Source organism: Plecotus auritus (assembly GCF_963455305.1).
Source record: "Plecotus auritus genome assembly, chromosome: 5".
Classification (NCBI taxonomy): domain Eukaryota; kingdom Metazoa; phylum Chordata; class Mammalia; order Chiroptera; family Vespertilionidae; genus Plecotus; species Plecotus auritus.
In genome coordinates this window covers 76,225,022-76,240,702 of record NC_137776.1, presented here as the reverse complement: position 1 = coordinate 76,240,702, position 15,681 = coordinate 76,225,022, and the positions used below count along the sequence as shown (strand labels likewise).

The 15,681-nt window shown below is 34.9% G+C and overlaps 1 protein-coding gene across 2 annotated transcripts in view; it reads right to left on the bottom strand.

Moving 5' to 3' along the window:
• Window positions 1-15,681, bottom strand: part of LRP1B (LDL receptor related protein 1B) — a 1,782,191-nt gene that overhangs the window by 253,424 nt on the left and 1,513,086 nt on the right. For both annotated transcript variants that reach the window (XM_080670835.1, XM_080670834.1), the window contains exons 53-55: window positions 14,487-14,609; window positions 8,804-8,944; window positions 7,082-7,269 (exon numbers count right to left, since the gene is read on the bottom strand). In XM_080670835.1, coding sequence (XP_080526961.1) covers window positions 7,082-7,269; window positions 8,804-8,944; window positions 14,487-14,609 — 452 coding nt within the window. The remainder of the gene's footprint in view (window positions 1-7,081; window positions 7,270-8,803; window positions 8,945-14,486; window positions 14,610-15,681) is intronic.

The window sequence follows — 15,681 nt, the reverse complement described above, 5'->3', positions numbered from 1 at the left end:
AGCCATGTGACTAGAGAATGACAAATAGAACTGAATTGTCAACTTTCATTCCTATTCTGTTTCATTATATTGTCTTTTTAGAAGACGTTAACAGTCATAAGAATTAAACCTTATGTGGAACTTTGAAGATTACTAACATTATCACATGTTATTTTATTAGAGCCTAACAAAAATTTATGAGGTAAGTATTATTTTCCTTAGTTAACTGATGAGAAACCCAGAAGAACAAAGGTGAAGTTGCCTAGATAAAGCCAGGAGGAGAGTTGAGGCTGTCTGTAATTTTTAAACACAGAGTAAAGATCAATTAATATTTATCAACTGGGTCTGATTCCATAATCAGATATGTTGATGTTGTCTGGGAAAATAATAATAACATAGTTTCTCCATCATTATTAAATAAATTTGTGTCATCAAATCTTTTCTTCAGTACCTCTATGATCTTCTACATGAACTTCTGAGGATGATCTACAAAATTTACTAACTGGCATGTCAATTCTGAGTACAATGTCATACTAAATACGTTTTTGAGTTCCTGGAAATAATAAGGTGCTATGATTGGTCACTGTCTTTCCGTTCTCTATTCAGTCCCTGCCAAGAAGCATATGAAAATTCTAATTATACAAAACGAACATATAATTGGCCAGGTGATTATGGTCATATTAACATTTACCAAGGCTATTTAGTGGTCTTTGAATAAAGAAAATTGTGAGTATTGTGTGGGACAGTGAATTAAGAAAGAACTTTAATTTAAGGATAATTTATTTAAGGGTAAAGGTAACATAAGAGCTTTTTTATATTTTTAGGATAATATAGGAGATACATATATACATATTGTTAAATAGTCAGATAACAATTAATCGAAGGGTAGAATTTTTTTTAAGTACAAGAAGGTATTTATTACTAGGAGGGAAAACATCAACTTGACTTGAAGCTGTTCAAAAGATAAATACCTTTTTCTAAGTCCTTTTACAAGAACTAACTCCTTTTAATTTCTTTGCACTTTATTTTTAACAAATTTCACCAATATTTATCTAACAATCCTAGGCAATAATAAAGGATTGTGTTGCGTTTAATCACTAAAACACACTAGCAAGCCAGCAAATCAAAGCAAAAGCAACACTTTGAAAAGTAGTATTGTCACAGCCTAAGAAGATATGATAAGGACAGTTTGGGTAAGTCCTTCTCATATCTTAGGCTGTGGCAATACTTCTTTCCCAAGTAATTAAGAAGACTTAACTTACTACCTGATGTAGAAAGGCAAGAGGATTAAATCTGAAGAGAAAGAAACATCAATGGAGCTATCAGCTATTAAAGTGTGTATACTTTTTGGGGTACCCTGTATGTTACCCCAATTATTAAAAACTAAATATTTTTTGAAATGAGAAACTGACAAGATACAAGATGTCACTGAGGAGGACTAGAAATTAGACCCTGTAATTGATCATGTGGTCAGGAAGCCAGAAGACCCATAGGCAGATACAGGGCAGTGCTAAATTCAAGGGCACTTTAGAACAAGTGAAAAGAAGTTGCATAAAGTATGTTGAATCCCTCTCAAAAATTATAAAAAACTTAAACAGTGTCCCAATTTTAACAGGATTTCTGAAAATCACTTTGAATGCCTAATGTCAAGGCTTATAGAACTACTATATCAAATAGACAGCTTAAATAAAAACACATTTATGGAATATTAATTTCCTGAAGGTAAAATTGGTAAACGCTATTGAATGCATTACACATTTCTATAAACAAATGGAATTAGGATGTTTAAGGTTTACAGTAAGGTTTTTTTAATTGCTTATTGAATAAAAATATTTAAAAAGATAATTTACTACCCAATCCAGTAACCTTGTTATAACAAAAACATTTTTACTCTTAAATAATTAATAAACATCTATGAGAAATTCTGCTAGCCTGACCTATATGAACAAAATGAAAAGAAGTAATAATCACTTGCATATTCAACAATAGGAGATGAGAAATTAATAACAGTTTAAAATTTATTCACCTTCATTTAAAAAGACAATTTTTATAAAAGTGAGATTTATATATATATACAATGTCATTTTAATTTTCCTCCTCATTGAGGACTATTTCAAATTTTTCTACTTTGTGTCAATTTTCATAACGGATCATAAAACTGGAAGAAAGAAACATAGCAACCCAAACTTACCTATCACATTCAGGAATATTTCTGTGCAGTTTTTAATGTGATATTTGACAAACATTGATTATTTTATTTCTAATGTATACATTAAAACTTCCTTCTCTCTCAGAAGTATTTTTATTTTTCACATGTTAAATTTCCCTTCCCTTCAAAATAAGATTCTTACTTTAGTAAATGTTATTACTCTCTTTTGAATAGATACATTGTATGTGTTTTACAGCAAACATATAAATTGTTCACATTCCATAAGGTCTAATTTTTGCTTTCATCAGCAATTTTAATTTTATTGCAGAATGTGGAGGATTTCTTGACATGTACTGCTGATAATGTATTGAGAAATAAGTTATTGTATAGTTTTCCCCATTTCCTGAAAAAGAAAAACCCATCATCTGACATTTTCACCCAAAATAGTTAAGCATTTTGTTGTACATAGGCTTTTTGCTCAATTTCCTATCAGTAAATATGTATGTAAAATATGTGCTTGAACCTTTGCTTAAATTTCTCATTTATGATTCTAAACTTAGCTCCTTAAATTTTTATACTGGTCTGTTTCCCACAGTAGATGTTTCATTTTATTCATCGGTTTTCACGTGTATATATTCAGGAATATTACTCACAGAATTCTGTCAGGTATCATATACAAATAATTTTTGTGTTATGAAATAGAGTGTCTATTTCAACTAGAATTCTCACTTAAATCATTTCTAGAGAAGTCAAAATAAAAATACTGATATTTTAAAAGTATGGAAAAATGAACATTTTTGTGTAAAGAGTCTTATAAAGTGATTAAAATAGTATGCTTTAACGTATTTTTCAGGGTGACATCTACTGCTACCAAAAGTAATTTTCCAAATATAGCATTTCTGGGCACAAAATAGTTGTTATATGCAGGCATTTAAAAAACATTAAACCTCATTTTGAATGTTATGTCAAAAGGTTATAATTGATACTTTACAATTTTTAGATTTTTGCCTCCAAGATTGTTATGACAAAATTTAAATACACACAGAATAAACACAAATAAACCTACTTTGACATTTACATTTTGGACATATATATTATATGACACACATATATATATTCTATAGATATATAGACTTATAGTGTATATTATATAGTCAGAACTAAATAATTATTTATAACCTAAGACTTAAAATTTTAAGTAGTTTTCTGTAATACTTCTATGACATATGCCCTGCTTTTCCAGGAAACATTTCTATATTGATTATACATAAATAGCTAATATATTTTTATGCTTCATTGGATTTCAAATATTTACTGACAAAATTAATTATTTGACACATCATCTCATTAAGAGCCATCTGGACTCTTTGTCTTGCTTTCCTTTTACTTACAGTATAGTGTTCCTGAGTGAGTATGTGTTTTATGTTTGTTTGTTTTTTCCGCACCTGAGGACATACTTATTGATTTTAGAGAGAGAGAAGGGAGAGAGAGAAAAAAATGGATGTAAGAGAGAAACATTGATCAGTTGCCTCCCATACATTCCCCAACTGGAATCAAACTTGCAGCCTTATGCTGTAAGTGACGATAAGATACCAGCCCAGGGCTAATTACTGTAGTTTTTATATTGTATCTATATAAAGTAAAATCCTGATCAATGTAGTTAAATTAATCATAATGCCAGAAATTCAGAGATAAAAATGGCAACACGGTCATTTGGCTGAATTGACCCTTAAAAAGACCTGGCTTGTCATAGAATGTTAAGGCTGGTAGGAAAAATGAGCCTTCTGTAAAATGCGCACATTTTTTCTCTAGCATCCTTCCTTAAAGAAAGGCATTAGTCCCAGTTGAACCGCTTTTAGTGGTGAGAAGTAAGGCAGCTAATTCCAATATAAAGAGTTTTAATCTTAGAACAATTTTCCTTATATTGAACAGAATCTGCCTCCTAACTCTAATTCCAACCTTTGAAACAACTCAGAGTAAATATGCTGCCTACTCCAGTGCTTCAAATACTTGAATAGAGCTAATTAGTCATCTTCGTTCCAGGCAAAACATCTTCCAAAGGTGTGTGTTCCAGACCCCGTATGCTTCTGGATGTACAAATTTGTATACACTACAATTTGTTAATGGTCCTCTTAAAGTGCCATGCGCAAACACGTCCACAGTACCCCAGGTATGTTCAGATCGGTGCAACACTCAGTAGAACAAAATCTGACCTCGGCAATGGCCCTAACTGCCATTAGACTCCCCCTGTGTTTTATAAGAGCCATGTCCTATTGTGATTCACACGGAGCTAGTGCTCCGTTAAAAAACACTATTTCCAATGAATTGCTCCTCCGGAGACTTTCCCACATTTACACAATCAATTTACCAAATACACAACTTTAATTTTAATATTTTGTTTTTTTGCATCCTCCATTCCAATGTGAATGAAGTAGCTGCTTTAAAATGCTATTTCTGTCCATCAATTTTGTCAGTGAAACACTCTCTTCAGGAAAATGGTACTAACAGAAAGCAATTAGGCTATCAGGCATGATTTATTTTGTTAATGTACCTGCACTCAGTTCTAATACTTCATGTGTTCTGTTTTTTTGTTTTTTCTATCCTGCTCATATGAAAAAAAAAATGTATTCTCCAGTATTGTGGTAAATAAATGATTAGCCTATTTAACTTCAAATATGTATGGGAAGGAGGATGAGGGAAGAAATGGGAACTTAGGAGTTACATACATATCTAATGCAGCTATTAATATAGCAGTAATATTCCTAAACACTGAGCTTCTCTTTCTTATTTTTTTCTTTATATTCAGCATATATTGAAAAATATTTTGATTTTTTTGTCTTCCTGAGTATATTTTCACAAAATTGCACATTATTATTATGGGTTGCACATATAGAAACTCTCCATTTAAATAATTTTGCACACACATACACACACACACACAGACACACACACACACACACATATATATACACATATACATATATATATATATATATATATATATATATATATATATACACATATATATATATTGTTGTTGTCAATCCTCACCCGAAGATATTTTTCCCATTGATTTTTAGAAAGAGTGGAAGGGTGTGCAGAAGAGAGGAAGGGAGAGAGAGAAAGAGAGAGAGAAACATTGATGTGAGAGAGAGACATCAATTGGTTGCCTCCTGCAGGCACCCTAAGTGGAGCCAGGGGTCAAAAGTGCAGCCAGGTATGTGTCCTTGACTGGGAATTGAAGCCTTAACCCCTTGGTGTGTAGGCTGAAGCTCTAACAATGGAGCCACATTGGCCAGAGCCCTAACAGTGTTTTGATGCCTTTTACATTTTACAGCTATATTGGATTAAAAAGTTTTCATTACCCCCAAATTATTTTTTAATTGAATTTACTTGGGTGAAATACTACATAATAAAGAGGCAATATGCAAATTGGTTGGGACGCTGTCACATAACAACCGATCAGCAGGCTGTGTCACCACCCCAGGGTCAGGCCGCTGCGAGGCCCGGGGTAGGTAGGATAGGATATGATAGGAGGGGATAAGAAAGGAGAGGGAGAGGAAGGCAGGCCTGCATGCAGACAGCCGAGAGGAGAAACAGAAATACAGAAAGGGAACAAGAAAAACATGCAGGAATGGAAAAGGGAAGGAAACACGGGGCTGCACGCGGGAGAGGGTGGCGACCTCAGTGGGGGGCAGAGCAGGTGTGCCTGGCGAGGGGTGGGGCGCAGGCGAAGCGGAGCGGAGAGCCCCACCCAGACATAGGTGGAGGGCAGTGGCCCCCAGCGCGGGCCATTGTTGGGGAGGTGCCCAAGGGTCCTGGGACGGAGGGGTGGATGGTCCGAGGCCTTCCAGGCAGAGGCACTCCTGCTTCACCGCAGCAGTGCCTGGGCTATGCGGGCCTTGGCCACCCTCGCTGGGCCGGGTGCTCGCACTTGGAGGGGAGGCGCAGCTTAGCTGGGGTGGAGTTGGAAACTAAGGAGGGTACTCTTTTCTTCCCCAAGGGCTGGACCCCAAAGACACTGGTTGGTGGTGTGTTAAGAGTACTTTGTTGACTAGAAGTTGGGGTGTCCCAGGCAAGGAATTGAAGGAGGATGGCAGCAGAGAGGCGGGCAAGGGGGGGTGGCGAAGGCCTGGCCAGGGCTGGGCCCTGGGCTGGGGGTTAACGCACCCCCAAAAGGAAGCTTTATTATCAAAGTTGCTCAGGTGGGGCTGGAAGCAGGTCCCAGAGATTAAAGGGGAAGGTTTAAAAGAGAAACCAGTGAACATGGCGGGGCGGGGGGGTAATAATAGGGAAGGAGGGAGGGAGGCAGGGTTCAGGCTTACAAGGGAAAGGAGAATGTGGGAGAGGGTGGGAAGAGTAAGAAGGAGACAGACACAGGGAATGAAGGGAGAGAATGGAGGAGGGAGGGAGGGAAAGAAAGCAGGAAAGAGAAGGATGCTAAAATGGGGTGAGGTCAGGAAAATAGTTAAATAAAAAAAAGAAACAGAATGTGAAAGTGAGGGGAGTTTAAAAGAAAGAGTTAGTAAGAAAATTAAGTACAGGGTGATTTTTTAAAAATGTAGTCAGACATCCCCTGAAGGCTCATGGACTGTGAAAGGGTGCAGGCTTGGCTGAGACACCCCCCCCCCGCCCTGCCCCAGGCCTCCCTTACACAAATTTCATGCACTGGGCCTCTAGTTGGTTAATAAAATGATACCGGTTTCAGGCATACAGTTCTATAACACATCATCTGTATATTGTATTATAGGTTTACCGCCCCAGGTCAGGTCTCCTTCCATCATCATTTATCCCCCATTTGCCTTCTTCTACCTCCCCCACACCTCCTCCCCTCTGGCAATGACCATACTGTTGTCTGTGTCAATGAGTCTTTCTTTTTTTAATTCTTTTTTAATTTTTGCCTAATCAAATTCTAATGTACCCAATGATTTGCTATTTTTGATGAATACCAACCTTGTAACCAACTGGGAGGTCCTGGCAATCTTGAGAACATCCACTGACTTTCTTACTCAAACATTCATTTATATGGCAGTTTTTCTCATCTGAGCCATCGCCACAGTCATCCTTATTGTCACAAAGACCTCCACTGGGAATGCACCTGCCATTTTTGCACATAAAAAATGAACTGTTGCATGACTGTTCTGGAAAAAGAAAATAAAATGAATGGAATATAAAGGGCATGCCATTGTTTTTATACTACAGTTGTTGAAAACATTCACAAATATGATAACTTATCTGTCTAAAATAATAGTGAATATATGTACATGTAAAATGCTTTCTATTTACACACACAATATAGAAAACCAAAAGCAAACTGCACTTTTGCTCAACCCCCTGAACATTGCTTTATCATGAAAATTAACAATCAAGGTAAGTGTTTATAGCCCTGGCCAGCGTGACTCAGTTGGTTGGACATTGTCCCATGCACCAAAAGGTTGCCAGTTCAATTCACAGTCAAGGTACATGCTGGAGTTGTGGGTTTGATCCCCAGTAGGGAGCATAAAGGAGGCAGCCAATCAATGTTTTGCTCTCACGTGATGTTTCTATCTTTCTCTCCCTCTCCTTTCCTCCCTCTCTAAAAATCATTAAGAAAGTGTTTTTTTTTTTAATGCATCTATAGTAAAATTAATGGAATATTTCTGTCTTCATCTATATTGAGACAATTGAGATCAAAGTGTAATGATAGTTTGACATTTCCCTCAAGCCATAGGTCTCTGTGAAATTAAATGTCACTAAAAATTATGAATCCAGAATAGGTAGATATTCCTATTTTTTTTTTATCTTGGAAATATAACATTGATATTTTAAAATAAGGGCATAAAAAAGACATTTATAGTGAATAATAGTTGTTCCATATATAGCCACAGAAAGAAGTCCAGATTTTACAAGCTACTTTATTCCTGATGATTTGAATGTTACTCATAATTTAACATGATAAAAAAAAAGCTTATTAACATGCAAACTACATGAGTAGTTTTTATTTTAAAATACATGACTATGGCCAGGTGTGCCTTGGTGGTTGAGCTTTGACCTATGAACCAAGACGTCACTGGTTCGATTCCCAGTCAGGGCACATGCATGGTTGTGGGCTCAGTCCCAAGTTGGGGGCATGCAAGAGGCAGTCAATCAATGATTTTCTCTCATTGATGTTTCTACCTCTCTCTCTCTCTTCCTTCCTCTCTGAAATCAATACAAATATATTTTTAAAATATGACTATGTATTTAGTAAAGAATAGTGAAATTATCAATTGACCAAGTTTGGCTATGCATATATTTAGTTAATATGCAAATTATTTTATTTTGCCTAAATATGAATAACACAGACTTTCTCTAAGTAAATCTCAACTTCTTTTATGTTTGAATTTTTGAAGTTTAGCAGGGAAACTTTATTCACATAAAATAATGTATTAAGAAAAGGTGACCTTTTTGAAGGGGCAGGGTGATGGATTCATCAGGTTCATTGCCTGAAATCTTCATGTTTTTAGCACATGCTAAATTTCTAAAACTAGCTTCAAAACATTATTAGATCCTGTATAGTGTCACTAGATACATCAGTGCTTAGTGATTTGCATTTCCTTTTTTTGACTACCATACTAAGCAAATCAGAGTCACAATTTTGCCATTTTTAAAAAAAGACAGACTTTGAATAAGCCCAGCTTCATATGTTTTCTGTACCTGCACTTTTGCACTTGGGGTTTAAAGGTGCTTCATCAGAATGGTCAGGGCAGTCAAAGTCTCCATCACACTGCCATTGCGTATTTAAAAGACATCGTCCATCAGCACAACTGAATTCTTCTGCATTACATGGTCGGTATTCTAGAGACAAGGAAATAAAGATTCTAATTTATATTATTTATATAATGAACATTATTCATATTTTATTGATATTTATTTATCTATTTATTCATTTATTTATTTATTTTACAGAGATAAAGGGAGAGGGAAAGAGAGTTAGAAACATTGATGTGAGAGAAACATCGATCAGCTGCCTCCTGCACACCCTTATCAGGGACAGAGCCCTCAACCAAGGTAAATGCCCTTGACTGGAATTAAACCCAGGGACGCTTCAGTCCAGAGGCTGACGCTCTATCCACTCAGCCAAACCAGTTAGGGCTATGACAAACATTATTTAGAATTGCAACCTCTAATCTACACTAAAACTAATTAACCATGTGGATTACCAAGGCCTCCTATGGGAAATGTTTCTATTTCTATCTGGGACAGTGGTCATACTTGCAAGAAATATTTGTGGTTGAGAAGTAGGACAGAAGTCCAGAAACAAAGCACTGTTACTATTTCTAGGTGAGAAAACAAGAACGCGGGACTCCAGTATACCATCTCTGTTCACCTATTATCTATATTCTAAAGAGTTCCCTTAGAATGAAAAACAGAATGGAAGCTATTAGAATTATCTTTAAGACCAAGCTTGGTTAAATGTAGTACTAGAGCTTATGGATGAACTGATTCTGAGTTATAACGATACTTCTCAGAAGCTGTAATGTCATGTTTAAGTTTGTGAATCAGCATTCAAAGTGTAAATAAATTGTTTAGATAAGGAAAATGAAAAGCCAATTATAGAGCAATAAGTATAAGAAGTATTGTAATTATATATTGATTCTTAGGTGCATTGAAAAGTTTTATTAAAATCACAATATCAGCCCATCAGTTGTTAATGTTCATATCTATGCCTGATTGTGAGTAAAATTATTTTAATTGTGAATGTTACCAAGTTTTAAATTAGATTTTTCGCAAAATTTGTTAATAGTGAAACCTGTCATTTCTATTATAAACTTTCTGTTAAATCTAAGCAAATAGTCTATTTTTGGAGAGAGAAAATAAGATTTTTATTGTTTTAAAAAGTAAATAAATTTCTAATAAAAAACTAATTCAACAATGATCACTTGAGATGTTTACCACTTTGAATGGCAAAAGTAGATAGTCTAACTATCCCCAACTTCCTTAATGTTTTTCCCTCCCTCTCCCTGGGCAATAGTTCCTCCTTTTGTGTTATTATATCTATTCAAGTTTCTCCCAGCCCCAAAACAATAAAGGTCCATTGAAATGACTCTTAGCAACACATCTCTCTTTCACTTTCACTTACTTTCCTCCAGTTCTTCTTTGATTCATTAACATCTACATTCTGAAATTCCTCAGAGCTAAGACACCAGGTGACAAGTGTCAAATTCAAAGGTGTATCATACTCTTATCTACTTTATTTACTTGTAGCCTTTGACATCCTTGACCACACTACCTTGGAAATCCAGGCATCTCTCTAACTGCTTTCCCAGTTCCGGTTTTTCCCTATTTCTGTATGAAGTCCTCTACTGTCCCACCCCAAAGTGTTGTAGGTAAAGTCCTAACTTCAATCTTCAGTCTACTGCTATCTCTCATCTCTCTTTTCCTCTCTACAGTGTTGAGTATATTCATTCTTTATATATATATATATATATATATATATATATATATATATATATGTATTTTTTTGTGTTTTTTTTGTTTTTTGTTTTTTTACTGATTTCAGAGAGGAAGGAAGAGGGAGAAATACAAAACATCAATTATGAGAGAGATTCATTGATTAGCTGTCTACTGCAAACCACCCACAGGGGACCCAGCCTTCAATCTAGGCATTTGCCTCAATCAGGAATCAAACCGTGAACTCCTAGTTCAGAGGTCAATACTCAACCACTAAGAAACACCAGCCAGGCCATATTTTTTAAAATGTGTGTAATCCTTTTATTATTTTTTTGAAACTATTAACCACACTATATACCTGCCTCCAAAAAGTATAACTGGGATGGTGGGAACTTGTAAATGAAGACGGATGAAGAAGGTAGAGTGATCTAGCTGGGTTTACATAAATGGTGAAGCTGTGATCAAACCCTAGATTTTATAAGACTTTGTCTTTAAATTTTAAAAAAAGCAATATGCATTCATTGTAGATATTTTGGAAACTGCAGAAACATGTAAAAAATAAAATTTAAATAATTCTTTATCATATTTAAGTATCACCTTTATGCTGATGGTCACTGAATTAACATTATTTGTCCAGATCACAGTTCTGGTCTTTAGAACCAAATTTTCAGATATTCACTACATGTGATTAACTGATTAACATTTAATTTTCATAATATAAAAAAAAATTATTTTTTGTTAGATCTTTCTTCTGCACCATGAAAACTAGCCCTTAAACTCCTATGTTCCAAAGCGAATTAACACCACCACCTATCAAGTCGTCAAGTTAGAAATACTCATTTATCCATATCTAACTGTAAATTAATTCTGATCCCCCTCTGCACTTTCCATCCCACTGTTTCTTCCCTGGTTCAGAATCACATCATTAAACATCAGAACGATTGCAACCACCTACTAACTACTACTGTTCCCCTTTCCCATGGCAGCATTTCATCCACTCTGCTGGAAAAGATGGTCCTAAAACATAAATTTGACTGAGACATCCCTCTGTTTCAAAATGTGTTCTGACCACTGAGAGACAAAATAATTAAATGCAAATTATTTAATATTATTTTTCAGAATTTTTCGGATCTAATTTCAACCTAATTTTCTGGTTTCAACTTACCTCACACAAAATTAATTGCTACTCCTCAATTATTAAAATTTGCAAATCTTTGTAAACGTATACAGAATTTGCTCTGTGTTTCCAGAACTACTCTAAGCACTTTGAAACACTAACTCATTTCATTTTCTTATGGGACCTCCGAGTTTAGCAATGCTATTATCATTTCTTACAGATGAGGAAATTGAGACACTGGGAGGTGAAATAACTTTACCATGTCACATAGCTAGTAAGTGGCAGAGCCAGAATTTGGACCAGGCTGTCTGGCTGTAGGGTCCATGCTTAGCCACCATGTCATATTCTAGTCCGTAGCATCTAAACAGGATTTCCTCTCACTAACAGTCCCTGCTTCTTCAGTGCTTTTAAAAAATCATTTTCTCAGCTCTGATTTCATGTATTGTGATACTTATTCCTACCTGACAATGTATGTTATACTATATTATATTTCTGATTTTTTGGTGAGTTTTCCTAGTGGGGCCTCTGTCTCATTCATTACCATATCAACCAAATATAGTATCCAGCAAAGGAAATATATTCAATCAGACATACAGAATTAAATCTTAAATTATAGTGTAACTTTTAAAATATCACATTGGATCTATGACTTAATGGTGCCATAAAAACTGATATCCACTGAATTCAAAGAGACTCATATTGAAGACCAAGGTTGTAGACACTGAACAGGCAGGACAAAGGAGGCACTAAATAGACTGCCTTTGGTGGATGTATGTGGATTTCATGGCTTCCCGTTTTGTATTTATTCTGGTAGACATTTAAATATTTTACCAAAATAACAGGTTTACATAAGATTACAACTTCAACTGGGAATTTTTAATATACTGATTTTTTCCTCAAAAGTTATGTATGGAGTCATACAATGGAGTCAAGACAGTCTCTTCAACAAATGGTGTTGGGAAATTTGGACAGATATATGCAAAAAAAAATGAAACTAGACCACTAACTTACACCATACACAAAAATAAACCCAAAATGGATAAAGGACTTAAACATAAGATGGAAAACCATAAAAATATTAGAGGAATCCACAGGCAGCAAAATCTCAGACATATGCCAAAACAATATCTTCACTGATACAGCTCCTAGGGCAATAAAAACAAAAGAGAAATAAACAAATGGGACTACATCAAATTAAAAAGCTTCTGTACAGCAAAAGAAACCATCAACAAAATAACAAGAAAACCCACTGCATGGAAGAACATATTTGCCAATGTTATCACCAATAAGAGTTTAATCTCCAACATTTACAGGGAACTCATACAACTTAACAAAAGGTAGATAAGCAACACAATCAGAAAATGGACAACGGACCTAAATAGATAGTTTATGAAAGAGGACATAAGGAAGGCCAAGAGACATATGAAAACCTGCTCAAGGTCACTAATCATCCGAGAGATGCAAATCAAAATGACAATGCGGTACCATCTCACACCTGTCAGAATGGCTATCATCAACAAATCAACAAACAACAAGTGCTGGAGAGGATGCGGAGAAAAAGGAACCCTCATGCACTGTTGGTGGGAATACAGACTGGTGCAGCCACTGTGGAAGACAGTATGGAGTTTCCTCAAAAAATTAAAAATGGAACTCCAATTTGACCCAGTGATCCCACTCACTTCTAGGAATATATCCCAAGAAACTAGAAACACCAATCAGAAAAGATATACACACCCCTATGTTCATAGCAGCACAATTTACCATAGCTAAGATTTGGAAACAGCCTAAGTGTCCACCAGCAGATAAGTGGATTAGAAAACTGTGGTACATCTACACAATGGAATACTATGCTGCTGTAAAAAGGAAGGAACTCCTACCATTTGCAACAGCATAGATGGAGCTGGAGAGCATTATGCTAAGTGAAATACATCAGTCAGAGAAAGATAAATATCACATGATCTCACTAATTTGCGGATTATAATGAACAACATAAACTGATGAACAAAAGCAGATCTAGAGACAGAGAAGCATTGATCAGATGCTCAAACCTCAGAGGGAAGGTAGGGGAGGGTGGGGGTAAGGGGGAGAGATCAACCAAAGGACTTGTATGCATGCATATAAGCCTAACCAATGGACACAGACACCAGGGGAGTGAGGGCATGAGTGGGGTTGGGGGGGCAATGAGGGGATAAGGACACATATGTAATACCTTAATCAATAAAAAGAGGAAAAAAAAGAAAAAAGTTATATATGTATTTGTATTGACATTTTATTTATATATATAATGTTATTATAGATTTATCTTTTCACTACATATATATTTATCTTATTACTTTATAAATGTAGTGAACAGATAGATCTCATCGTAATATTACACCTTAAGAAATAAATACTAGTACATGTGTAAATAAGATAAGTTGAAAGGAAAATGCTCAGTATCCACTTATCCTGGTAGTTGTGAATTGCACTTTCCTTTCTCACTTAGATATTTGATTTGGCTGTAAGAATGAACTAGATAGATGGCAGCATATTATCTTTGTGTACTTCAAAGTATGCAAAACCAAATATATTTTTAGAAACATTTTTTGGTGTAGTTCCTGATAAGAATACACTCTACAAGAAGGTATGACTTCCAAGTAAATGTAAAATTATTGTAGAGTTTAAAGAGGTTACATATGGGATGTCTGTGTATTACTGAATTTAAATGACTTTAATGATGTTAATGAATGTGCATTTTTGTATTTGTTATTTATTTAATATTCTTTGAGTTATTTTGAAATACTGATTTGGGCTGGAGGCTGTTTCCAGGAGAAGTTTAGGTACACTTACCACACTGCTGAGACTCATCAGAGCCATCTCCACAGTCATCATCATGGTCACAAACAAAATGCTTGGGAATGCATACTTTATTATGGCACATGAAAGTGTTCTCATCACACGTATTATTGGGAGCTAAGAAAGACATCACAAAAACCAAAGTTAGATGAGTTCTTATTTTATCTTCCCCTACCTTAAGAGCTTAGAGAATCTTTGCTGTTATACTCAGTAATTCATAGTTATTTAGAAATGAAACTTTACAAAATATTCAACATATCAGATAAATTAATGACATATATTAATACACATTTATTAATATATTAGAATATATAAATATAAATAGATATGTAATTCAAAGTTATAGTATTAATGCACTCAACTGTTCTAGAGTGAACCCAAAAGTTCAGGCCTTTGAGCAATTTGTAAGTTTGCTAAAGGTGGAATCCAAAGGTTCATATGTGATTTAACAATAAAGATTAAAATAAATAAATAAATAAAAATGTAAAAAGTTAATCAAGTGTAATAATGTGGCTGAGTTTTTCTCTCTTCTGTACCAATGCTAGTAAAGGGATAAAAACTTGCTTTATTTGTCAAAAAATGAACCTGAAAAGACTAACAAGTGCCAATGCTCATTAAAAAGTGAAAAAAAAATAGTCAAAAGGTCCTTTTTCAGAAGAAAATAAAATAGGTGACTTTAAGAGTTAAAATAGGTTAATACTTATGGTGTGATGAGGACAACCACAAGTATCACATGAAATTAGGAAACAAAATATCAATCCTTTAAGAAAAGTGACCCATGAAAGTTGTGCCCTGTCTAGCAAAGGCCCTTACCAGTGGGAAAAATGATTGATCAAAATGGGCTTTAAAATTTCAGCAGATGTTCAAAAAATGGCAATTTGTGCAGATGAAGTAAATTTTGATATCATGTGCATGGAATCATAGGGGTTTGAAGGGATCATATAAACATTTTTTAATTACATTTCCTTACATTTAAAGGATAAATGCTATGATAAAATTCAAGGTTTGAGATATTTCCAATGTCAATAATCTGCATTATAATGAGTGTTCACTATCTTACTGTGGTTATCATTTCACAAAATATGCACATATCAAATCATGTTATATACCTAAAACTAACACCATGTTATATGTTGATTATATCTTAATTCTTATCGTCATATACAGGAAAGAGGAAGGCTTTGCAAAA